This window comes from Drosophila grimshawi, unplaced genomic scaffold, assembly GCF_018153295.1.
Source record: "Drosophila grimshawi isolate 15287-2541.00 unplaced genomic scaffold, ASM1815329v1 contig_848, whole genome shotgun sequence".
Classification (NCBI taxonomy): domain Eukaryota; kingdom Metazoa; phylum Arthropoda; class Insecta; order Diptera; family Drosophilidae; genus Drosophila; species Drosophila grimshawi.
Genome location: NW_025063692.1, coordinates 19,416,421 through 19,443,512, shown reverse-complemented (window position 1 = coordinate 19,443,512; position 27,092 = coordinate 19,416,421). Strand labels below are relative to the sequence as shown.

Here is a 27,092-nt window from a genome sequence, read left to right as displayed (position 1 = left end):
TAGAGATACACTCAAGTGTTCTAAAAGTCAAAAAGCTGTTGGATGCTTGGTAATAAATATACTATAAACCTCGTTTCCTCTGTAGAGACGGCTTAAGTCCAATTTGAAACCTGTAAAAACTAATAAAGATAGTTTTCAGTCAGTGGGTGGATGCTGTGGCTTAAAATATAGATACGTTGAATCTTTCTCTCTCTCTGTTTCTCTCTCTCTCTCTCTCGTTGTTGTTGTTGCTGTTGTATCAGAGTGGTGCAACAGTTGTGGTGGTGCTGCTGCGGCTATTACTGCTGCTGCTGCTGCTGCTGCTGCTGCTGACTCAGCCACCCAACTCTCAACTTGTTGTCGTTTGTTGTTTATGAGTGTCTACTGTCTACTGTCAGCTAATTGGCGGCCAGTGCGAGGCGTCGAATCGAGTCCATAAAAGGCGCGTTTTTGAAAAGATCGAGCGTGGGTTCTGTAAGCGGCTCGGCTAAGCTCACTTGAGCCGGTTCAATTAGCCCAAGGACAGCACCGCTCCGTCTCTCTCTCTCTCTCTCTCTCTCTCTCTCTTAATAACACTGATTGTCTAATATATATATATATATATATATTTATATTTATTTTGATGCATTTTGTGTGCTTACAGTGGCAGCAATCGGAGGATAGCGAACGCAAGAAGCAAATCCGATTGCATCTTTACAAGTTGCGCGAATCGCGTCTAAGGAATCTCTATAGGCACGAACCGGATAGCATAATGTCCGAACCGAACGGTAATACTCTGTCTGGCTATGGCAAGGATCCGCTGGCCACCAGCCATGGCGATGCTCTGCTGGATCAGAATTTCCAGAGTCTCAAGTCGAAGGAGGTGCGCGATTCGATGAGTCCCACCCATGAGCTGAAGTTCCATTCGATGACACTCACTCAACCGAATACGACTGGCTGGGATGTCCAGACATCTTCGGAGGTGTCGCCCGATGGCCGAGCCTATCGCACCGAAACTCTGGCCAAAACCGATGGTAAGTTCTCGTCACAATAATCACTTGGTTCCGTTCTTCCATAATTATCTATACCCTGTACCATTTTTCGGAAATGTGATCGATGATGGTTAAATGAGCTTAAAAGTTTTAATCTCCGATTCCATAAAGTAACGAGAAGATCCCGTAAATTGTTTGTGTTTGCTTTTGTGTACGTCGATCAAAAGCCGGAGCTCGGTACAGGGTATCAGTTAGTCGGCTATTCTCGACTCGAGTAACACTTACTTTGTAATGTAGTTAAGCTATGTGTTATATATATATATATATATAAATCTGTGTGTAACCCCAACTCTGTTTGTTTGTATGTCTCTGTGCCGTGACCAACCACCAAAAAAAACCACCTACTACCCATCCTCTTAATACCAACAACAACAACACCACCACCACCACCAACAACAACAACCATCACAACAACAACAACCACCACAACAACAACAACCACAATCCAATCAGGTGTTGAGAAGCTCAATGGTGGCGGAGTCGCTGAGTTTAAAGGTCGCAACGAGCAAGTCTCGAGCGCCTCGCATCAGGGCGATGACAAGAACTATGTGAAACAGGCGGCGGAGAGCTCCAATACGCATCTTCAAGAGCGGGTTGTGTTCGGCGATGAGAATAGCGGACGGAGCGAAATGAAAATGAGCTCCACAACCTCATCGTCAACATCCAAATTTGTGTCGTCCTCCTCGTCGAGCAAGCAGATTAACGATGATGAACCCCGTTATCTGCTCGACAATCAGCAATATCAACAGCAGCAACAGCAGCAGCAGCAACGGGATCATCAATGGGAACAGCAGCAGCAGCAGCAGCAACGGGAACATCAGCAGCGGGAGGTGCGTGAGCGTGAGGAACAGCGTGTGCAGGAGCAGCGCTTCCAGGAGCAGCGCCATCAGCGTGATCAGCGTGAGCGCGAGGAACGCTACTCGGAAAGTCGGGAACAATCGAACAGTACCCGCAACGTGGAGACGCAACAGCACTTTGAGGAGAACAAGCGCTATGTGGACATGGATAAGGCATCACCGGAATACCAGAGACATGTGCAGCATCTAATGTCACAGCCGGGCGAGATTATCTCCAGTACGGTTGAGTATCCAAAGCCCAATGTCAAGATGATTACTACTGTGAAGCGTTTGCCCGATGGCACCATTGTCAAGAACAAGCGTTACGAAACCGAGCAGATGTCCACTCCAGCAACGGAGTCGGTGCGTCAGACTCAAAACCAAACGCAGCGACGCACTCAAGATGTGCATCATCAACATCATCAAACCAACAAGCAGCATCAGCAGCAGCATCAGCAACACCACCAGCAGCAGAGTCACCCTCGCAGCGCTGAGCCGCGTGATGTGGTTGACAATGCGTCGGAGCCATTGGTGCATCGGCCCAGTCATGCCGAGGAGCTTATTAAGCAAGAGAGTTATTCGACGGTGAAGAAATCATCGTCCAGTCGTCGCTACTCGACGGAGACCACCTCGGAAACCGTTGAGCAGCAGTACGAGGAGCCGCAACAGTTGCAGCCACTGAAGGCTGCATCGCCGTCACGTCCGGATGTTGGCACACATGGATTTCCCTCGACGAAATCAACGAATCCCGTCCAGGAATTTCCCAATCAGCGACCATTGACGCCCAAGCAGCCGTCAAATGATTTCTCCACCCACGGTTTTCCCTCGGTGCGTGGCAATAAGCCCACCCAGGAGTTTCTTGGCCAGCGGCCAACAACCGAGGATGAGGAATACGTGGTGCACAAGTCCCAGACATCGAGTCGCAATGTGAAGCAGAGCAGCACCTCGCAGCGTACCATCGAAACGGAATTTGTCGATGATGATCATCATCATCATGCAGCGTTGCCAGTGGCTACGCCCAGCTGGGAGCAACCAGCTAGTCCGCGTCGACCTGCTGTCGATGATTACAGTACGCATGGTTTTCCATCGGTGCGCGGTACACCGTCGTCTCGGCCACGTCCCGATCAGCCCGATGCTGAGAACGTGGTCCAGCACAGCAGCACGACCAGCAGCAGTCGCAAATCGAATACGGAGCGGATCATTGAGACTCAAGTGGAGCAGGAACCGCAACCGGAACCGGAGCATGTGCGTCGCCACCAACCGGTGAACGCTCAAGCACCGGCAAGTCCGCGTACGCGTACGCCAGATTATGGCACACAGGGTTTCCCATCGGCACGTTCGCCGACACGCCATGCGCCACGCTCGCCATTGGCCAAATCACCGCAGCGTCGTCCGACCACGAACCGTACACCGGGTCGCACCGGTGGCCCAGCGGAGACAACAACAACAACGACGACAACGGTGACGCGTCGCCAGCTGCAGAAGGAGCGCGAGGTGGATGCAGCGCATCGTGCGTTTGCCGCCTCGCTGCGCAGCAGCTCACCGGCGGAGAGTGTCGGCTCGACCGGCTCCCATTCGCATAATCAGCCACGTCGCGACAGCGGCCACACGGAGCCGCATGGCCAACGGATGACGCCGCGTTCGAGCGTCTCCTCGAGCCGCACCTATCGGCGCGATGGACGCGAGGGCTCCCACGACAGTCATGCGCCATCGGAGTCGAGTCGCATCAGCTCGACGACAGTGACACGTGGCCCTGTGGGCGTGCCCGCTGGCAAGAGTGTGGGTAAAACACACGTTACCAAGCAGCAACAGCAGCAGCAGACTGTTGTGAAGACCCGTAACGTTCAAGGTTCTAACGAAACAATTGATCTTATGCCGCAGCGTTCGCCCAAATCGCCAGCAGCCGCAACAAAAACGACGACCACAACAACAACAACAACAACGATTGGCAATAAGCCAGCAGCAGCAGCAGAAACCCCTACTCCCGTTACGCCGACAACTCCCACAACTCCGACAGGTCCTTCAGGTACTTCAGGTCCGCGCAGTGTTCCAGCTAGTCCCAGCAGCGAGACGCCAACTGTGTCAGGTACGAATTAGTCCAGCACACTCCAACACACACGCACACTCAACACACACACACACACACACAACAAACAAAAAAAACATACATAAGCTAATAAATATATAAAAAAAATATATATATATATATCTACACACATAAACAAAATATATCTATCTCGGAAAATCCTATGTATGTAATGTATCCTTCAGATAACCAATCACAGTATACGTATGCTACTACTAAGCCAGCCGATATATTCTCTTTGCCACCTACTCCTCCAACACCTACTATTAACAACAACAACAACAACAACAGCAACAATGCAACAACAACAACTACAAGAACACTAACAACAACCAACAACCAGAACCAGAACCAGAACAAGCAACCAAAAACTGATGACAACAATCACGAATTGATAACAAAAACAAAGCTGAGCTCAAGTGAAGCAACCACAGGCGCTATCGCTGCACCCATCGTTGAAGCACCCTGTGTGCGTCGACACTACTATCAGCTGGGTCCATCCGATACGGATGTGGCCGCCGCTGACACGCCACCCGCAGAAAGCACAGAACAAGCGGCCAGCATTGCCAAGGCGGTGACAAGTACTGAAACCGTTGGTAAGGCATGAAAAACACATGAAAAAAACCTATTCAAAAAAAAAAGAAAACAAAAAATTAAAAACACACACACTCAGCAAGAGCAACCAACAGCAACTACTTCTTCTTCTTACAAAACAACAAACAACACCCTATAATATAATGGAAAACCTTTTGAAACTATCTTTACTACACGTAATACTTGATTCTTTTTTTTTTTTTGGAACTTTGCAAATAAAAACTGTTATACAAAATACAAACAAAAAATGCGAATGTGATATGTTCTATGTATGGCCTACACACACACACACCCACACCCACACACACACACACACACACAACACATGGAAGATATTTTTGGGAGGGGGTAACCCAAGTAATTAGTATGCCAACTAACGGGTATTTCTGTAGAGCGCATATTACACAGAAACAAATTTATCACTCTTAAGAATAACAAAAAAAAATAAAAAATAAAAAAAGATAATATGATTATCATAAATGAAATTTGCATATAAACTCAAGAGGGTATTCCGATTTACTAAAGGGCCACTTGCGAAGCGACCACTGTTTCTAAATTCCAGAACTGTTTGAGTGAAAGTTGCCAAATAACTCGAAACTGAAGTTGAATTGAGTTCTGCATAAAAGAACAACATTAACAATTAAAATTCAACAAGGAATCAAATTTTAACCCAAATTGTGTAACAGCGTATCTATAAGAAATACCGCCTGCCTACTTAACCGCCTGCCTGCCTGCCTGATTTACTCTGCTGCCTCTCACCTGCCTCTCTAACCCCGTAGAGCAATTAACCGCCCGAAATAAAAAAAAAAAAAATCGACGTTTGTAGCTGTTGTTGTAGTCGTCACTAATCCCACTATTAACGAAGCGTCTATGCAACATGTAGCAAGCACAAGACACGCACACACCGATCCAAATCTTGTAGAGCGCGGCCCGTTCGCTTATGCCTTGACTCCCCCCAGCAGCAGCAACGCCCAAGAGCCGACCACATGCACCCACCAACAGACCCATCAGCGAGGCACCTAATCGCACCCCATCAAGCAGCCATAGAAAATCCAATCACAGCACCACTGTAAACCCCAACGATGTCGATGAGCCAACTCCGGCTAGACGCAGTTCCAAGTCGCCCAGCGTTGAGCGACACCAGCTGCAGCGGGAGACCACATTTGAGACTCGATCGGATCGTGAGTTTGTGTCGGATGATGTGACTCACATCGATGATCAAATATTCATCGATGAGAGCAGCTTGGAGTTCGAGCAGCGTCAGCCGAAAGGCAATGATAAGCCCAGGGAAATGCCACGTCAGAGTCCTGAGAAGATACCAGCAGCATATCCTACGAGACCCAAAGAGTCTCCTCGCCACAGTCCCGAAAAGCAGCTACCCACGAAGCCAAAGGAGTCGCCACGTTCCGGTAGCCCCGAGAAACTGCCGGCATCTCTACCCAGAGAATCGCCACGTGCAACTAGCCCCGAAAAGCAGCAGCTGCCAAGGGAATCAGTTCGTCAGACTCCTGAGAAGCAACAGCCAGCGACAGGTCATTCAAAACCCAAGGAATCGCCACGTGCCAGTAGCCCTGATAAACAGCAACCAGGCACTGTTCGACCAAAGGAGTCGCCACGCTGGATTCCAGAGAAACAATTGCCAGCTACAGTTCCCAGGGATTCGCCACGTCAGACTCCCGAGAACCAGATGCCAGGGACAGTTCCACAGGAATCTCCCCGTCGAAGCTCGGAAAAAACATTACCATCATCAGCTCCTAGGGAACTGCTAAGAAACAGTAGTACGCCCGAAAAGCAGATGCCAGTAGAATCAAGTCCTGAAAGGGAGCTGCCAAGCTCAACAAAGGAACGTCCTGAGCAGACTTATCCGAGCAAGCTCAATGCTAAGCCGCGTCAAAGTCCTGAAAGACAGTTGCCAACTTCGGGTCCGGCAAAGCCAAGGGATGCGACTTATCCCAATTACGAGAAGCCCAGAGATGCGCCACACGCTATTCCCGATAAGCAGCAACCGTCACAGTTCAGAGAGGATGCGCTCTTTAGGAGCACCGTTACCCAGCGGGTGACAAACACAACGAAGAATCTTAACGAAGAATTCATAACGAACGAAAGTCAGCCCCAACCTCAACCTCAGCCGCACACTCGTAAGCCGGATGATCTAAACGATAATGAACCGAAAAATCCAGACAATCGCTTGCCCAAAACCACAAAGCCCCAAGACAAGGATATGATTGACAGATCTAGCGATAAGCCCGTTACTCGAAAGACTCCCGAGACTTCCGAGACACCCGATGGTAGTTTCATATCAAAAAGTCCAGAGCCGGATGACGATCAGAAGCCCACATTCCGCAAGAAGGGCTTGACTCGTCGCGAGACATTTGAAGATCGTTGCCGCAAGATCTTGGGCATGGAAGAGGATGGGGATACACAGGGCAACTACAAGCCCAAAACTCAAAACGATACCGACGATGATGATGATGTTGATGATGAAACGGAAGAAAGGGATACAAATACTTTGGTGAAAGAGACAGAGACCTTTGAGTTTAAGATCGAGGATTGCCCTGATGATGATGACGATGATAGCGCGCACAAGCGAATCACCGAAACCTATATCACACGCACACAGCCTGTTATTAAAGTGGAGGAGCCTCTATCAGAGCCAGAGGGTCAGTTGCCGCAGCGCACCGAGCTGACAGTGGATGTGACAGAGTCGGAGGATATCGAAACCTTCATCAGCACAGAGAAACCGTTTGACAAAAAGGCGCCCAAGCCTGTTAGAGGCCCAGAAGATGAGGATGAGCCACGTCCGACAACTGCTAGATGGCCAAAGGATGAGAAAGAGCCCCGTCCGACAAGTGGTACATTCCCCAAGAACGGGGTAGAGTCACGTCCGACTACTGCTAGATGGCCAAAGGATGAAGTAGAGTCAGTAGCACCTGGTAGTTTGCCTATGGATGATGTAGAGCCCCGTCCTGCAACTACTAAACAACCCAAGGATAACAGACCACAACGACCTGCACCCGTCCAGCATCCGAAGGACGATGCAGAGTTTGTTAATGTTGAAGAAGAGACGACAACAGTCACAACGAAGCGTATTTCAAAGACGCCTGCCATGACCAAGTCACCCTCACCAACACGAAAGGGTACTTTACCGTACCCAGAACGTGAGGAGGCACCAAGACCATCTCCTGCTGGTTGGCGGCCAAAGGATGAGAAAGAGCCTCGTCCGACAAGTGGTACATTCCCCAAGAATGGGGTAGAGTCACGTCCGACTACTGCTAGATGGCCAAAGGAAGGGGTGGAGCCACAAGCACCTGGTAGTTTGCCTAAGGATGATGTAGAGCCACGTCCTGCAACTAGTAAACAGCCCAAGGATAACAGACCACAACGACCTGCACACGTCCAGCATCCGAAGGACGATGCAGAGTTTGTTAATGTTGAAGAAGAGACGACAACAGTGACTACGCAGCGTACTTCAAAGACGCCTGCCAAGACCAAGTCACCCTCACCGACGCGAAAGGGTACTTTGCCCTACCCGGAATGTGAGGAGGCACCGCTACCATCTGCTGCTGGTTGGCGGCCAATCTATGAGTTAGAGCCGCGTCCTGTTGACTTTACGGAGACCATAAATGTGAATGAAGAGACAACGATTCTCATAAAGCAGCGTCCATCTAAATCGCCCTCGCCCACACGCAAAGAGTCTTTGCCTTATCCCGAGGATAAGCGAGAGCCTGTTAAGCAATCGCGTCCCAAGGCTGGTAAGCCAATGACGGATGAGCCATCGCCACGTCCTACAACTGGTAGGCAGCCAAAGGATGGCAAAGAGCCACACCCTGCAACCGGTAAGCAGCCTAGAGCTCAGGCACCTGCCAAGCATCCTAAGGACGATGCGGAGTACATAACCGAAGAGACAACTGTTGTCATCACAAAGCATCCGCCCAAGTCAATCTCCCCCACGCGCAAAGAACCGGAAACGAAGCATTTTGTGACCGAAAAGATCATCGATTGCAATGGCAAAACTGTGACCGAGAATATAACCAAGACTCAACGTACAGTTGGAGGCACAAGTGGACCCAAGAAGAAGCAGCCCATCGATAGTGAACCAGAGGAAACACAGCCGAAACAGCCCGACACCAAGAAGCCCTCGATCAGTAAAACCGAAACGGAGCGACGCAATTCGCGCACCACCAAAAGCAGCACCACCACTACCAGTCACAAGCAGCCGTATGCCGTCAAAAGTCCACGCAAAGAGTCTTTGCCCAGACGTGAGCCCGCCAAGCGAGACAGCCTGGCGGATGAAACACGCACCACAACAACAACGACAACAATGACAACATCTCGCAACACTACTCAAAAGGATAGAAAACCCAAGGAGTCAAGCAATTCACCCAACATCAAGGACCGTCTGCGCTCATCGCCGCGCAAACAGAAACCCCAATCGGATGATGTGGATGGGCAGTCAACCTCGCCGGATACGAGCCCAACGCGTATTCCCAGCGAGCGTCGCCGCTCGAGTAATATATCTGTAACGACGGAAATCATTATCGATCATAAGACGCCAAAGACGCCATCACCCAAAACGGAGCGCAGGGTGCCAATCAGTCCGATTCGAAAGATACCGGTAACGGAGCGCAAGGAGTCGGCACCGGTGCCGCGTGTTACGCGCCGTGACAAGGACAAGGTAACGCGCTCCACCAGCGAGAATGTCATTAAAGTGGTCAATGGCAAACCGAAAGCCATGACACCCGAGATGAGCACCCTAAATCCCAGCACGGCACAGCGTCCCACCGAGCGCAATCGTCCCAGTAAGTGCTTCACCACCAAGACAATTAATCTGAGCGAGCAGCTGATTAACAGTGAGGACATGGAGAACGTCATCATAGATATACAACATGCGAAGAGTTCGCGGGAACCGTCACCCGATCGCATTGTGCCCACTCCCGTGCACTCCGCGCTAGATACGGATATGGGCAAGCCACGCTATCCGGACGTGGTGCAGGAGCCGGACGATGAGCCGCGCAAGAAGCCGATAGTAACCAATATACCCATCTTTGAGGAGGAGGCCAATGCGTATGTGGGCTGCCAGATCTCTGAGCTGCGCAATCCCAATGGTATTGAGGCGGACATTCACGACAATCCCATGGTGGAGGCGCCCAGGAGTTTGGATTACAGCAACAACACGCCCAGCACTATTCAGCCCGGCATCGATGTGGATGAGTGTCTGCTGAGTGTGCACGAAAAGGTCTCCAAGTTCACACACACCGCCGAGCAGGTGAAGCGGCCCAAATCCTCGACACCCTTCAGTCGTCAGTTCGATGAGCATGCCAAGGTCTCGGCCAGCGATGAGTGTCTCTTGAGCATCGATCAGAAGGTGGATCGATTCCTCAAGACCGCCGAGAATATTACCAAGCAGCCGCTGGCGACGCCCACACGCGAAATCGAGCGTCCTCGCTTCGAGGATATCGATGATGAGTTGCGTCAGGACGATTGCACATTGAGCGTCTCGCAGAAGGTGCACAAGTTCATCGACACCGCCGAGAAGTTGGCACCCACCGCACCACAAAAGTCACCCGGCTTGGTGGCTAGCATTGAGCGTCATATCTCGCGCCAGAGCGAGCCGGAGTTAGAGCAGGAATCGGAACCGGAACAGCCCTCCGACGTTGAGCCTGAGCAGCCGGAATCAAACGATGAACTGCTGCCCATGACAAAGAACCATACCACAGCCATTGAGTTGAAGCGCCAAAAGGACATACTCAATCGTCCATCTGTGTTTGGTCAACGCACACCAACCACAACGCCCAAACATATACCCAACGGTGGCAAGCCACGCGGCAGTAGCAGTCCGAGCACCACTCTCATAGCGGAGGAGCGTAAGTCCAGTCGCAACCAACAGCCGCAACGCAATGTGCCGTCCAGTTTGAGTCCCAGTCGAGGCTCACCCGTACGTAGCACCGCTGCACCACGCAAGCCCTCGTTGGAACAACCACGTGGTAAGCCAAGTGATACGGAACGTATCAGCACCACTACCGGCACCACCAAACGCAGGGAGCACATAACCCAGCAGCAATGGGTACTTAGCGATGTGGATGTGGATGTCGAGCAGGTTGGACCAGCGCCCGCCTCTCACAGCGTCAGTCCACAGCCAACGGTGCCCAGCAAACGCACCACAAGCACCACTACTAAGCCAACTACAGGCAGCAGCACTGCACCGCGCAAACCATCCGTGGAGCAGCCACGTGACAAGCCAACTGGAAAAGAGCCAAGCGACTATTCTATTGAAACAGTGACCCGTCGCACCACCAGCACCAAAAAGCGTGGTGATATCGATGTGGATGTCGAGGAGTTCGAATCTAGGCCTACACAACGCAATACCAGTCCACAGTCTTCGGGTAGTCGCACCACAACCAAGACAACCACACGCAGCACCACTGCACCACGCAAACCATCGGTGGAGCAACCACGTGGCAAGCCAACTGGTAAGGAGCAAAACGACTATCTAATGGAGACAGTAACGCGTCGCACCACGACCACCACCACCACCAGTGATGTTGAAGTGGATGGTGACGAACCATTGCCCACCCACAAGAGTGGCAGTCCGCAGCCCATGTCACCAGGAAGGCGCACTCCCACCGCCACCAAGCCAACCACACGAGGCACCACAGCACCACGCAAGCCCTCACTCGAGCAACCACGCAACAAGTCAGGCGATTATCCGATGGAGAATGTGACGCGTCGCATCACCACCACCACCACCACAACCACCAAGCACCATAGCGATGTTGAAGTGGATGGTGACGAACCTTTGCCCACCTACAAAAGTGGGAGTCCGCAGCCCATGTCTCCAGGCAGACGCACAACCACCACCACCACCACCAAGCCAACCACACGAGGCACCACTGCACTACGCAAGCCCTCAGTCGAGCAACCACGCCACAGGCCGACCAATAAAGAGCCAAGCGATAATCTGACAGAGAATGTGACACGTCGCACCACCACCAGCACCACTAGCTACGTGGATGCACCCAGCCGCAGTCCCAGTGGCAGCCCCGAGCCGCACAGACGCAACGCCACCAGCAAGCCCAGCGACTCCACCACCATCAACACCTCCAATTCGAAATCCATCGTAGTTAATGAGAGCACTGAGCACAACACCACCAAGCATACAACAACAAGAACCAATCAAATCCATAGTCCTCAAACTAACACCGACCTTGTCAGCAGCTCCCCTGAAACTGAACCACACGTTGAACCACTTTTAGAGCGCAGCCGTCCAACCACACAGACGACACCCGGACGCACAGTTGCCTCGCGTCGCAACATCTTCGAACGGCAATCGCCTAGCCCCAGTCCTAGCCCCAGTCCCAAACCGCATCCAGCCAGTGAGCCCCACTCCCCAGCTGGACGTCGTCCATCCTACATGGATCACACGAAGAGTTCCCTGGAGCACATTCGACGGGACTCGCTTGAGTTCAATAAAACGCACTATTCACGCAAATCCTCGATAGAGGATGCTGAGATGCCTGAGCCGCGAAATCCCAATGCGGCTGTTAAGTTCGATGTGCCACGCCGCACCACACGCACCAACGAGACGACGCTGCGCACCACCAGCATAAGCGAGGACTTTGACATTGACATTGAGGCGATCTTTGAGCTGGCCACACTCGAGCAACTGCTGGAGACGGTCAGCAGCTATGAGTTGCGCCGTCGCATTCGCGCCCAAATCCGTTTGATCAAAAAGAACATGATTAATGTGAGTGGTAGCCACACCACCAGCACCACCATCAGGAGCAGTAGCTCCACACCGAGTCGCAGTCCATTGCCACCAAGACGCGAGCAACCCCAATCGCAATCGCCGCGCGATCGCGAACGCAGTCAGAGTCCACAGCTCAAGGATGTACGCACCACCACCAGCACCGCCGGCAGCACTGGACATGGCAAGCCGCCAGTTAAGCCACGCGAGCGTAGCGTCAGTCCAGCACAGACGCGTCGCCGCAGCCCAACCGGTAAATCCAATATATCCACCTCGACGACAACAACCACGCGCACCACCAGCAGCCCCAGCAGCAATGGTCAATCGATGCCCGAGCGTCGTCCCAGCAAGGGGCCAGGCAAGGCCAGTCCCATTTGGGCGGATCGCACCAAGGTTTTGCGTGCCACCGACTCAGTCTCACCCACACCACGCAAGGGCAGCACAACCAGCAGCACTGGCAAGATGACGCGCAGCAACAATATCAACACGAGCACCAACATCAATACCAATAACAGCAGCAGCACCACCACCACCACCACTAGCAGCAGTAGCCGCAGCAGTAGTAACAAGCGACGCGAGGAGGACTCCATCACATCCAGCTACGGTGTTGGACCCACCGATGAGAATGGGCTGCCCCTCTTTGGCATTCGGGCGCTTAGGAAGAAGACACAGCCATCGGCGCCATGTGAGACAAAGCAAGGTAAGTTCAAGCAAGGAGCTAAGGCACCACCATGCACTCAATTAAATTTATATTCGGGCTAAAAAAGATCTAATGAAATTGGGCAAAAGTATATAAGAAGCAGATGGAACTTTTTCCGACAACATAAACCCTATCAATTCTTGATCTACCACCAGAAACAGAGTCGATTACCCAGGTCCGTTCAAATTAAAGTTCTATAAGTTTCTTGCTTTTGAGATTAAAAGATATAGCTTTCTGATTCCAAATAAAATCGAATAAAACGTGTTCGACTTGGGGCAAGGGTATTTGCTAGTCGATCATTCTAATTGGCCATTATGGAACTGTGGGATTCCTTGCAGTTCGATTCTTTTTTTCCCGCTAATTTTTGCTGGTCTTCCTGCTTGCAGAGGTCACAGGCTATGTCATCGAGGAGCAGTTCTATTCGGATGACAAATCGCCGCCGCGTCACGAACGTAAGGAGCTCATCTATTCAAGCAATCCCGAGGAGCTGGTCTCCCTATCGCAGCAGCTGGAGCGCAAATCTCATCCAGATTCGAATAGCACGCTGCAGCGCGAACTAAAACTAATCGATGTGGAGGGCGGCATGCCAGATGGCATCGATGCCATCGAGCCCAACTACGAGAGCCCCACATCCACCCGACGTGGTTCGGTTAAGGAATTGAGCGAGCGTTTCATACGCAAGGAGTCGTCGGCATCAGGCAGCTCGCACACTCAGGCACACAGCCAGGCCGACGAGCAGGACGAGACGGAGGACAGCGAATCGAATGATGTGTGCAGCGTCATTGAAATGGAGGCACCACAGTTGCGCCACAAATCGAGCAGCAGCACCACCAGAACCAGCTCCAGTACACGCTCATTTCTCAATACCAGCGGCGAGGAGCGACTCGTCAGCGGCGTCGATGATGTTCTCGAGCGCATGCGTAATGCCGACAATGGTAAGTGGACTCAATAACAACAACTGCAGCAGCAACAATACCTTCTTCTAATGCCATTTTATCCATTATAGTGGTAGAGCCGGGTGACAGCAGTGAGGATCGTGAGGCACGTGCTCTGCTCAATAAATTCCTTGGCGCCAGCGTCATTATGCAGGGCGTGGAAAGCATGTTGCCGGCGGGACAGCGACCGCAACAGCAACAGCCACAGCAGCAACAGCTGCACAGGACCAACAACAACAGCAGCAATCAAGGGGTAAGTGAATCAAACACCACAGTTCCCAAAAAAAATAAAATAAAATAATGGCAGTTGAACAACAGGTTCTAACCATGTCTAAATGATACCCTGTACATATTTGAATATAACAAAAAATTCACATTTTTAATGTGGTATTATTTAAGAGGTAAAATAAATAAGAGTCAGATTCTTTCGAATTGAGTTTAACTCTAATAATATATTTTCTCTTCATATTTTGTGGTAAACTTGGCTCAGCCAATAGCAAGTTTTACAATTTGATTAAAACAGTTATTCGAATTGTCAACTGTTTTATTTGTTTCATCTTATTTTTACATAAAACTGGTGGAAAATGTTTTTCTGATTCTGGAAATTTTATCGCTAATTGAGGAGCAGAATATTTTCCTCTTTCCGTTTGTCGAAACGTAGTAGTTAGTGAAGACAACCAAATTGAACATTTTAAGTATACAGGGTATTCTTTAAAATCAGATGAGTTCTGTGTTTGATGGACAGCCAACAAAAGAAGCAGTTGCAGCAGCAGCAGTAGCAGCAGCAGCAGCAGCAGCAGCAGAAGTAGCAGCATCAGCAGCAGCAGCAACAGCAGCAGCAGTAGCAGCAGCAGCAGTAGCAGCAACAGCAGCAGCAGCAACAGCAGCAGCAGCCCACAGCCAACCCACGTGTACGATCAGCAATTGTCTCTATGCACCACTCTCACTCCCTCCCTCTCTTTCACTTTTGCACTCTCTCTCTCTCTCTCTGGTATGCTCTCTATCTCTCACTGCTGCTGCTGCTGCTGGGCTTGCTCTCCCGCTCTCGCTCTCTCTCTCTCGCTATTAGTGCCGTGTGCGCCGCAGCTGTGCGTGATGTGATGCGCGCCTCTTCTTCTTCTTCTGGCCAGGAACGGGAATGAGCCGTCGGTCGCTTTAGCCGTCGTCGTCGTCGTCATCGTCTGTTGGCCATTTCAGTACACACTCAGAGGCGGCATCGATCACTTGTGCGACTTGTTGTGTTCCTGATCAGTAAAAAGGCAAGACAAGAGGCGACACGACACGAGACGAGACGAGACGAGACGAGGCAAGACGAGAGGCGTGAGGAGACGGGGCTAGAGACAAATTCTCATCTTCATAGACGGCAAAGTGCAAAAAAAAAAAAAAACAAAAAAAAAAAAAAATCACACACAAGAAAATCAATAGTAAAGAAAAGTAACAACCAAAGAAGGCAACAAAAGACAAGTTTTTTGTTTTGTTGTTGTTATTTATGATACTTGTCGTAGTTGTTGTTGAGTGCAGTTGAGTTGTTGTTGTTTGTTTTTTTTTTTTTTGGAAAACGTTGCTTGTTGCGACTATTATCATCATTATTATTATTGTTGTTGTTGTTGTTGTTGTTATGCGGTGAACGGTTTGCAGTCGAAACGCGAGTGTTTTTAACCAACTTTGGTCAAAGCGGCTAACGGCAGAGGAAGCAGCAACAAAAGTGGCAGCAGCAGCGGCATCTTAAACAGCGCGTAAGTGTGTGGGAAGTGTGGGATGGGAGGGGCGGACAGGGAGGGAGGAGGCGTGGCTGCACAGATTCATTGGAATTGACAGCTGTGTTCGCAGCGCAAAATTGTTCAACTATATTTCCATATTTTGTTTTCCACTATTTTCTTTTTTTTTCTACAATTATTTTTAGTGCGCATAATTTGTGGTAAGAATTCGGCTGTCACCTCAAAATGCACCTGAAAAAAGCAAAATGTGAAAGACAAGCGTTGACTATATAAATATATATATATATATATATATATATACACACAAACAGACAGTCGAACGCAGAAAACTACAGCCTACAGATACATCTAAAGATACACAGATAGAAAGTCAAAAGCCAAGCATTTTCCCAGCCTGACAAAAACGACAAAAACCAAAAAAAAAATAAAAATATATATATCTAAATAAAATAAAAATAAATAAATAAATTTCAAAGCAGAAGCAGGTGGCGTGAGGGAAGGGTAGCAGGGGTTGCTGTGGGGTAGGGGTGTGTGTGTGTCGGAAGAGGGGAGCTGCATGAATGAGAGCGCAAGCGTACGGAAATTTTCGACAAAAATAGCGCAACGATGGCACTATTTATACGGACGGAACATCTTCGTCTCTGTTGGAGCGCCCAGTGGCCAGATACAGCTAAAGATACAGATCGAGCTAAAGATACATACAGCAGCAGCAGTAGCAGCAGCATCAGCAGCATGCCTATATAGATATAACTATAGATACATAGATATAGATACAGATACAGATACAAATGGGTTGTGCATTGCACTGTGGCCCGTTTTTTAGTTTTTTTTTTTTTGTATTTTGTATTCTTTATTCTTTTTTCATGCTTTCAACTTGTGCACCAAATACCATCCATGCTTTATATGTAGAGTGGAATCCCCGTAAGCCGCCTAACACAATGCTCAATATAGCCCGAAACTATCTCAAGTTTATTATAGATACAACTATAAGAATCTGCAAGCTGATAGCACAACAGTTCTGGAATGCTAAATGCCGGAGATTCATGAATAAAAGAGTTGACTAAATTATGTATAAAAAAGAAGAATCACAATTTTCAACGGTGAAATGCTTTTGTTTGGGAACACTTGGCCCAGAAAACTTAACTTGAACAAAAAGTAGCTATTTGACATTCTCAAATAGCCACACAAAAACGTTAGACAACTGTCAAAGTGAAGCGTTTTAGAAATGCTCGAGAGGAAGCCATAAAATGAAAGAACACGCTACTCTTTTTATTGTGTACAACATTAAAACTTATTCCCAGAATTGAGACGTTGAGAAAAACAATTAACAATTCAACCAAAATCTTCTTTTCGTCGTCAGAGAAAACTGTAGCTTTAAACAGTTTTTCTTCTTCTTTTTTGTAGCTAGCTGGGTGTTCTAGACCAATACGGTTTCCATGATATATTTTCCAAAATATTTTATAGATAAATAGTTTTTGTTTCTTGCTTGTCTCGATTTTTGTAGTTTGTTATTGCAATGAATGAAATTATTTACAGATTAATGCCAAACAAATGCATTAGTTTAAGTAATCTTACAAAGATTTAGTTTATTTTTGTGGAAGTTATCATTTTGGAAGCAAATCTATTTTGGCAACAGAAGAGTTAGGGATAAGCAACCCACGAAAAGTTAGTGCATTCATACAAGAAGTTGAGCCGAAAATAATAATAATAATAATTATAATAATAATAATGTCAATAATGTCAATATCTTCATATTGCTCCCATTTGTTTCTTATATTTAACATCAAAGATCACGACACAAATGTGATTTATTTTTTGATGTGTAAATGACGGCATTTCAAGAAATGGAATTATGATAGCAATTTGCAACTGGAGAATTGGCCATTTCGATTAGATAATATTCATAGATATATAACAGATATGTTCTTATCAAGAACTTCATAATTAATATTTATGCATCTCATTCCAGGCATTAATTAAGCATTTTTTGTTAAGCTTTCAAATATTGAGAGTCGATTGCTTAATTTGTGCTTCTCCAAATGGGAGGGTAAAATGCAATTTTGATTTAAGGTTTATGGTTCGGTTCCGAACCGGTTTTATAATCGCTTTAAAACTCATTCGAGTGCAACGTGTTTATAATAATATTTTTGCTGCTACTGTTTGCTGTCGTCGCTAGTTCTCCCCCTCTCCTCTAACCGCCCTCCCCCCTTTTCACTCGTTTCCCCCATTTCACTCATCATCGCTTGTTTTTCTAGAAAAACAAATGGAGAAGACGACGACGAAGAAGAAGAAGAAGAAGAAGAAGCCAGAGCCAAGTCGTTTGGCTTCAGCTTCAGCGTCAGCCTCGTCTTCAGCTTTGTGTTCAGTCTTAGCTTTGGCTTTGTATTTGATTTGAGTTTGGTTCGAAAGCCGGTTTTCTTTTTTGCTAGCTGCCCCTCCTCGAGTTAACCGCCATTTTCCCAGCATGGCAAATTTTTGCTTTTCTTTTGCTTTACTTCAATTTATTATTACTTTTTTGTTTTTGTTTTTGTTTCTTTTTTTCCGTTTCATAATCGTTGTGTGTTTTGTTTTGCCAGTTCATCTTTGTCTGCGTCTCTTCGCCTTTTTGCATGTCAAAAAGTTTTCTCTTCATGTGGCTAAAAATATGCAGTAAGATGCCAAAATCGCTTTTCATTGTATTTTCCATGGAAAATTGGAAAATTGAAGGCTGTCGAGTGGGCGTGTTTTAAATGCTTTGTTGTTTGTGTGCCCAAGGCAAGTTCAATTTTGGTTATTTTATGTTTTCGCTAATTTCAATTTGAACTAAAAATTGAAATTCAAATACTTTTGGCCTTCTCTTTTTCTCTTTCTCTTTCACACGTCGATTCTCACCTTTTGCTAAATTTAACAACAATTTCAAGTTTGTTCTTCACTATATACTTTGAAAAGCATTAATCATATATGTTTTTGTTGTTGTTGTTGTTGTTGTTGTTGCAAGCGACAGTGTCAAAGCCAATGTAAATGGTTGCCCAATTTGTTGAGCTAGCTGAACAATAACAGCAACTGCAGCTGCAACTGCATTCGCTTTGGTCAGCTGAGCAGCAACAGCAGCAGCAGCAGGAGCAGCAGCAGCAGCAACAACAACAATAATAACAACAAGAACAGTAATAATAAAAAACAACAATAACAACACCTTGCTCCAACAGTGCAACAGCTCTTTTTTGTTGTGTCGTTTTTGATTTTTAATTGTTTTGTGCCTGTCGGGCCGGCAATTTCCATTTTGATTTCCATGCTTCGTTGCATGCAATCCGCCCATACCCCACCCCACCCCACCCCCTTTCACGATAGCGCAGCGACCCCTTTTTTGCTACCAGCAGCAGCAGCAGCAGCAGCAGCAGCAACAGCAGCAGCAATTTTGGTGGGGCTTGTTACGCTTTAGCGGAATTGCGCCAAATAACTTGGCAAGCCTATTGCCTGCAACAACAACAACAACAACAATGAGAACAACAACACCTTAGCACACACACAAACACACTGAAGACAACAATAGCAACAGAGCACACGTCATAGGCGACCATAAATAAATTGAAAATTATTATAAATATAAATGCACAATACAAAATTGAAATAAACTTTTTTTTTTCAATTACACATAATTTTCTTTATCATTAAACTAAATTCAGCTCAAATGCAATTAAATATCAAATTTGCTCTTATATTTGTTTAGTTTTAATTGCTGTTTTTTATGTTACTCGCTTTTATTTATTTATATATGTTTTCTTTTTTTTTTTTTTTGTTTGGCTCAGTTTGAAAATGATGGAAACTTGTTTGGCAAATTAGCTTTGTGTTTTTATTGGCGTTGTTGTTTTTGAGTTTGCTTTTCTTTTTGGCGTTTGATTATTTGTTTTATGCCTTTGCTTGGGAACAAACAAAAACATAAGATTAAAGAGCTGTGAAATTGAAACACTTACAAGACATCAAAAGATCAACGTAAATAAACTAGTTTGTACTTGATCAATGCCACTTTTTTGATATGAATAACTATCTCGAATACATTCCCTACACTCAACTTAAGCAACATGTCTTAAAAGTCAAATCTTAAAAACGATACAAATTAATATAGAATAGTTCAACGTTTTTAAGCAACCTTTGTCTGAGTTGTACAATATGTTTTTATTAATATTATTATAGGCCATTTAATCAATTCGATAAAATCAACATCGAGAATTACAATAATGAATATATAAAAATATGATTTTTGGGAAAATGGAAGTCTTTAAAACGTGTTACATATTGCAACAAAAGCTGGAAGACATTTTTTTGTAGGGCATTTAAGTATTGAAATTGTAGTTGTATTAAGAAAAGGAAAACGTTTTGGTTTGCGTACAACCAACAATATTAAAGAATACCGCTCGCCCTTCACCCACCACTATCTACCTCTCTCTCTCTCTCTATGTCTCTCTCTCTCTCTCTCTCTCAATTTGTCGGATTGTGTTTTGTGTGAATGTGTGTGTATCGCCTAAATAATCTCTGAGCTAAAAATAGCAACGCGTGCTTGGCGTCGCTCTCAAAATGAATCGCATTGGCAACTCTCGAAACATGTTCGAAAAAATTCTGAATATCTTAAATTTGTTGTTGTTGTTGCTATTTTTGAAATATTGTGCTGGCCAAATTTGGTCAAATTGATATAAACATCCCAAAAAAAAAAAAGAAAAGAAATATGTTCGTTCGTATTTACCGCTTGTGGGCGGGACTAGGGTAGGGTAGGGTAGGGTGGTGTTAGACAGACTCGCACGGCTGTCACTTTGTTGCAGTTGTTGTTGTTGTTGCTGTTGCCACTGGGAAATGGGGGAAAAAAGCTGACGTACTGTACCACAAAGCAAATAGAAAAAATACGATAAATACGAGATACGAAATATGAAAAATGAAAAATTCCGAATTTCAATTTGATTTTTGTGTGTGTGTTTTTTTTTTAATTGCGGGCATTCGCCGCGTATACTTAATTAACGTTTATTATCCCATGTACATGTACATTTCCATATTTGTGTCCATCATATTGCGGGGTCTTTAGCCAGTTGATGGTCTTCATCTGTATGCAAATCTTAAGTACTTCAGTTGCAATCGACCGATACTTATTATACAATAAATATAGAAGTTCAAAGTGGCAATCACCTCTTATATTTACTGATATATTTGAATATACTCGTATATAAATTCAATAGAAATTCAAGTGTGTGAATAACCTAATATCTTTCAAGTAGTTCTTAATCAATCTTATCTCCAGGGATACGTTTCAATGCCATCATTTCTAATAATTCGAAAATGTGTTCAAATAAATTCAATGTAAGAATGTTGGCATAAAAAGATTCTGACATATAGAAAATAGTTTTATTTATTGGATTCGAGCACTTTCGATCAGCTACACGTTGTATATATGTTTTTTTTTTTAGTTCGCGTCAATGCGGCGTATGCGCAATATTGTTGAGACATTACGCATACGCCAGGTATGCTGGCAACAGTCGCATTTTGTTGACGTTTTTGCTGCGGCTGCTGTTTTTTTTTTACGATGTTATTTCTTCTTCCTTCTTTTTTGGCTCATGGCTACAATTGGCAAGAATCAAGCGAAGAACATCCGGAAGAGACGTCTGGCCATGGCTAAGGACGACAAATTGCTTCGAATTCATTTTGTTGTTGTTATTCTTGTTTTTGTCTTTGTTTTCGTTTCATCTATTCATTTGTGCCTTATCATCGCCCGATCAGGGCCAAGCGATTAAAGTGATAACGGGATGGCGGGGGGCTCATTGGGCTGGGCGGGGATATTCAATTTATTTTGCTTTTGGCCTTTTTGCGTGTTTCTTTTCGATTTTCTTTTCATTTATTTATTTATTTTTTGCTGGCGTTGCCGGCGAATGCGCTCATCGGTTTTATTTAGCCAAAAGAGCTGAAATGAGCGCAGAAACAAAAAAAAACGAAGAAATCCCAATAAACAGCTGGCGTTCGCTTTTCGACACGCACTGTAAGAGCTCCGACGTGTGGGCGCTGCTGCCATCTAGATGAAAATCATTTCTACCGATTGATAAACAAAAAAAAAAATAATTGTTAACCAGTGTTTTTTTTTTTTTTTCATTTCAGGTGAAAACGACACGCATTAGCAGCAGCTACAGCAGCAACAGCAGCAACAGCAATACAGGCAACATCAGCAGCAGCAGCAACACCACCAGGAAGATCACATCCTCAGCACCAGTTACTCGCACAACTTGTGACATCGAGGAAATTTGGGACGAGCAGCTACTTAGGCAATTGGTAAGTATGCCAACTTTATTGTGGGCGTAGACAAGCCAGCCAGAACTCTGACAAAAATATAATTTTCTACATGTGAAGTAACGCAAAGAACTTATTTTTAAAACTTTGATATTTTCTGCTCAGTTCTCATTATACCCTGCTGCCATTTGCATATGGCAACCTTTGAAAATATTCATAACTTGAAATGCATATTTTAAATGTTTCACATTTTAGTTGCTTCATTCAATTGTAAATCTATTTTGCATTTGATTTTTAAATTATGTATCTAAATTTAATTGAAAATTTAAATTGAATAGACAGATTAAACATATTCTTTAGTAAGTCTATAGTGAGTCAGCCTGGCAGCTGAGAGACTGGCTATGCTCATGAATTTCAAATCAATTGCTTTGAACTTGGTTGGGTTTTGTGAAATCTAAAAATGCACTTGCTTCTTCTTTAGTTGGAACAGGCCTCCACATACGAGGAGCGTCGCAAGATCCGTGCACGTTTACGCGAACTTATGGCGGAACGCGAAGGTAAGTGCTATATAAAAGCTAGATAATGCCTGATCCTAACCTTCAGCAAAAAAAAAAAACACACACAAATATACGCCAGCCACTAACCAATGGGAATATGGCTAATCAAATGGACTTAAAAGGTGGATTCAAATGGAGTATATATATTTACATTTAGGCTTAGCCCTCTCTCTAACATATCTTTCTCTCACTATCGATATCTCTCTCTATCTCTATATCTGTCTCTGTCTCTGGCTATTATCTATAGTTTCTGATTGTGTTCTGTATTTGTATCTTGTAGATATGCAAACAGCGCATACTCGTAGCTAGACTAATGTAATTTAGAGCGAATTATCAAGGACAGGTATTACTCGTTCGTTTATTCGTTCGTTCATTCGTTCATACATTCATATCTCTCTCGTTGATCATACATATTTATATTCACATCAAATTTCGTTATTATTTTATTTACTCGTTACTTGTTATACATTCACTCGTTTCGTCTGACTCTCGTTGTCTCGTTCAACGTTCACTCGTTATTCTGTCACACGTTGTTGATTTTTTTTTTTGTTCTCTCGTTGGTTTTGCTACTCGTTACTCGTCTCGCAAAAAAAGGGTCTTTGGACTCGCTCCCGATATTCCACTCGTTCCCTCTCGTCATGGGTGAGTTCTCTCTACAGCCAGGGCAGCCCCAGTGGACGGCCTGCTCCCAGTTTTGAACGCCTTGTGCTTATTGCCCCCCCTTTCAACTTGTTGCTGCCGTTGTTTTGTTGATTTGTTTTTATTTACGCATTTATATCCAATGTATATATATATATATAAATATATATATCTTTCTTTACTCTTTCCAATCTTTCTCTCTCTCTCTTTCGATCACACTCATTTATCACACATATTTTGAATTTAAATGCGTCGCGCGTGTTTTAGAGCTAAAGAATTTGCAGGCGGGCGGTGCAAAGGCCGCTGCCAAGCAGGTGGAAGCTGAAGAAGAGAGCAGCGCCAGCGAGTATGAGGAAATAATTGAGGAGGTAACCGACGACGACAGCAGCGACGAGGAGCCGCCGCAGCCAGTGGTGAAAAAGGAGGTTAAACAGGACGTGCAAAAGGAAGTGAAAAAGGAAGTGAAACAGGAACTTAAAAAAGAGGCGGAGTCAAAGTCAAGCACTAGCAGCACTAGTAGCACTAGCACCAGCACCACCCAGGTGGAGAAAAAGCTGGCCAAAGTAGAGCTCACCAAACAGGTGGTAACTGGAACAGCAGCTTCAACTCTACCACAAACTCAAGTTGACGGTCAACAGGGTGAGTCGCTGCAAAAGCCACAGCCAGCAAAAGCAACAACTGCGGCAGCAGCAGCAGCAGCAACAACAACGAGTAGTAGCAGTAGCCAAGTAGCGAGTAGAAAATCCACAGTCAGCAGTAGCAATAGCAGTAGCAGTAGCAGCACCCCAAAAGTTAGTAGCACAGTAAAAACGCCGACTAAAGAACCAACAACAAGTCAGACAACAATGCCACAAGTGAAGCGATTGAGTGTACCGCCAAAGGAGGACTCCGGCACGGAGAGTGGCGAGGATTTGCGATTGCTTGCGGCTGGATTGCGTGATAGCCTGCAACAGCGTAGCGATGCAAATCGTGGACTCCTTGACGAGGTCACCGATGCCCTTAGTCGTCTCGAGTGCTCCCTCAAACTGGGCCAGGAGCTGGCCGTTGATGGTGGTCAGCGACAGGCTTTGCTCTCACTCATCGCACGTCTCCAGTCCGGACTGAGTGCACCCGAGAAGCTAGCCAGCGGCGAGGATGCAACAGAAGTGGACACCGCCGATCCCGAACAGAGCAGTCGTCAGCGTTTTGCGAAGCGACGACAGCGCAACAGTCGACATACGGTGGGCGTTAGTCGCGAGGAACTCGCCGATGCCCGTCGCTACATCGAGGACATGCAAATCCTCGAGAGTCGGCCATCCGCAATGTTGCCGTTGGAGAAGAATGCCAGCTCGAGCGCCATACTTGGCGCGCCTGCAACGCAGCTCTATCGACCCAATCAGTTTGTACCCAAAACACAGCAGCAGCAGTTGCAGCAGCAACCGGCTCAACTAAAGCCTCCCAGCAGTAATACACCTGCCCGAAGACCACTCTCTGGCGATTATGCCGTGAGCTTCTCAAACTATGCCGCCGCACAGCAAATTCCGCCGGATTCGTCCACGCCAAATGGTCGCTTTGCCAATGGCAAAAAGCAATTGATGAAACGCGCCAATACCATTGATATACCCAAGGCAAAGGCAAAGTTTATTGCCAGCGCCGATGACACGGACTCCGAGCTGGAGGATCACAGTCGGAGCAGCAATGTGGGTCTGAAGCGTGCCGTCCAGGTGAGCGTCAAACGACGCGTGCAACATGTGGTGCCACAATTCGAACCGAAGACGGAGAACGATCTCAAGTTTCTCGCCTTCATCAACAAGCAGAGTCACCAGGGTGGCTTGGGATGGGCGGGTGCGCGATCCGTTTCCAATTGGACGCACAAGTTTGGCAACATCAAGCACACCTTTGAAACCGGCGAGGCGGCAACAGTAACCAAAGGTAAGCCGCCACAACCGCCCCACAATCATCAACAGCAACAACATCAGCACCAGCTGCAGCTGCAGCATCAGCAACAGTTGCAGCATCAACAACAGCTGCAACATCAACAGCAGCAACAACAGTTGCAGCAGCAACAGTTGCAGCAGCAACAGCTGCAGCAGCAACAGTTGCAGCAGGCAGCGCTGCTGGAGCGCCAACGGCGACAGGAACTCGAGCGTCAGCTGCATCTGGAGCAGGAGGCACGCTACGAACGAGAGCAGCGATCGCGACTCGAGCGTGAATACTATGAGCAACAGTTGCAGCGACAACAACTGGAGCGACAGCAACAGCTCGAGCGACAGCGACAGCAACAGGAGCAGCTGGAGAGGCAGCGGCGACAGGAAATGGAATTGCGAATGCAGCAGCAGCGTGAAAGAGATCAGCAAGCGGCAGCAAATGCAGCGGCAGCTAATGCAGCGGCAGCTAATGCAGCGGCAGCAAATGCAGCGGCAGCAAATGCAGCGGCAGCAAATGCAGCAGCAGCAGCAGCATCCACTGCACAACCACTCAATCAATTTATACACGCACCGCAATCCGTATTTCGACCCATCGACCAAGGTCAGCTGCCCACGCCCAATATTTACAAGCCCATTGCGCAAAAGTTGAACAGCTGGCAACCGCCATCAACAATGAACAACGGCAACAGCAACAGCAGTGTGCGCAATAAACCAGCAACAGTTGGTAGTGGTGCCCCGCAGCAACACTTGCAGCCGCGTCCCAGCTATAGCAACACACCCTCGCCGGCCAGCTCACCCATCGGACTGCCCTGGGTGGCCAAGCCTCGTGTGGATAATAGCGATTTCAAGCGCAAGGCGCACCACTTCGAGGAGCGCTCACTGCGCGATAATCTCGAACAGCAGCAGCAACCACCGACCAGCGTCTATGTGCAGCGTCACAATTCGCTGCGATCGAAAGCACCACAAGCATCTCTAAGTGAATTCAAGAAGCGACCCTCTCTGCCCAATGCCATGGAACCCGAGCTGGAATTCTATGCCTCGCAACGTTTAACCGCCGGACCAGAAGCAGCAGTAGCAGCCCCGCCACCCCCCACCAATATATCCTTTACCTATGCGGACTACTCGCCGGTGCGCCGGGGTCCAACCAATCTGACCAATTATCGCAGTCAGCCCTGTTTGAGTAGCGCTTTGGAGCCACTCACAAATCCATTCGCAGCACCACTCGTGCTGACTAATGCGAATCCAACGTATATGCCACAGTCGACGCGTCAGCTGGACTTTGCCAGTCCTATTGATAGCCCAACCAGTTGCGTGACGGCACCCCTGATGACAGACAATACGGATGATGATCTCGAGCTGGACTCGGATCACAATATGCACGAGTATCGTGCCGAGATCAAAGTGATGCGCAAACCGCGTAGTCAAACGGCAGTTACAGTCGCCGACAGACGGACGGCCCATGTTAGCGATGATGAGGTCTTTGGCCGAAATTCCCGAGCGGCCAAATCGCTATTGTACACCATAAAGCATCTGGGTGGCAATGGCACTAATAACAACAACAAGAACAGCAATAACAACAACAACCATAACAAGAAGAGTTCCTATAAAACTCAACAATCTGCCCCCATGCCCAGTTCACCCAGCAAGCCGGGTTGCCTGTCGCCAGATGGTCGCTTATACCAAGCACCGCAGGTGGAGCCCCTCTTTCCGCAGCTCAGCAGCTACGAGGCGAGTCGACAGCCGCATTATGTGGCGCAGCCAGCGCACAATTATGCGAGCGAGACGCAAAACTCCTATGTCGTCACCTATCCGATGGAGGATTCGGCCGATGAGCTGGAACCCGCTTCCACAGTGAGTTTGAATCGTTCGCGACGCACCTCGGAGCATTCAAATTCCAGCTCGGTGCTCTCGCACACTAGTTGGACAGCGAATCCGATGCATGCACCGCCACAGCTGACACCACAGCTGACACCACAGCTGACGCCACAGCTGACGCCACAGCTGACGCCACAGCTGGCGCCACAGCTGACGCCACAGCTGGCGCCACAGCTGGCGCCACAGCTGACGCCACAGCTGGCGCCACAGCTGGCGCCACAGTTAATGTCACAGTTGCCGCCACCGGTTGA

At 47.2% G+C, this 27,092-nt stretch overlaps 1 protein-coding gene across 14 annotated transcripts in view; it reads left to right on the top strand.

Moving 5' to 3' along the window:
- LOC6565244 (serine/arginine repetitive matrix protein 2) overlaps positions 1-27,092 on the top strand; it is a 45,650-nt gene that overhangs the window by 12,333 nt on the left and 6,225 nt on the right. For 4 of the 14 annotated variants that reach the window (XM_032738463.1, XM_032738465.2, XM_032738466.2 and 1 more), the window contains 9 exons: positions 623-992; positions 1,464-3,932; positions 4,118-4,528; positions 5,486-12,970; positions 13,357-13,905; positions 13,977-14,158; positions 21,735-21,905; positions 22,345-22,420; positions 23,327-23,698. In XM_032738463.1, coding sequence (XP_032594354.1) covers positions 623-992; positions 1,464-3,932; positions 4,118-4,528; positions 5,486-12,970; positions 13,357-13,905; positions 13,977-14,158; positions 21,735-21,905; positions 22,345-22,420; positions 23,327-23,698 — 12,085 coding nt within the window. Of the gene's footprint in view, positions 1-622; positions 993-1,463; positions 3,933-4,117; positions 4,529-5,485; positions 12,971-13,356; positions 13,906-13,976; positions 14,159-21,734; positions 21,906-22,344; positions 22,421-22,700; positions 22,764-23,326; positions 23,699-27,092 lie in introns of those variants that run through there. The other 10 variants (XM_032738471.1, XM_032738472.1, XM_032738464.1 and 7 more) reach the window with 10 other exon arrangements.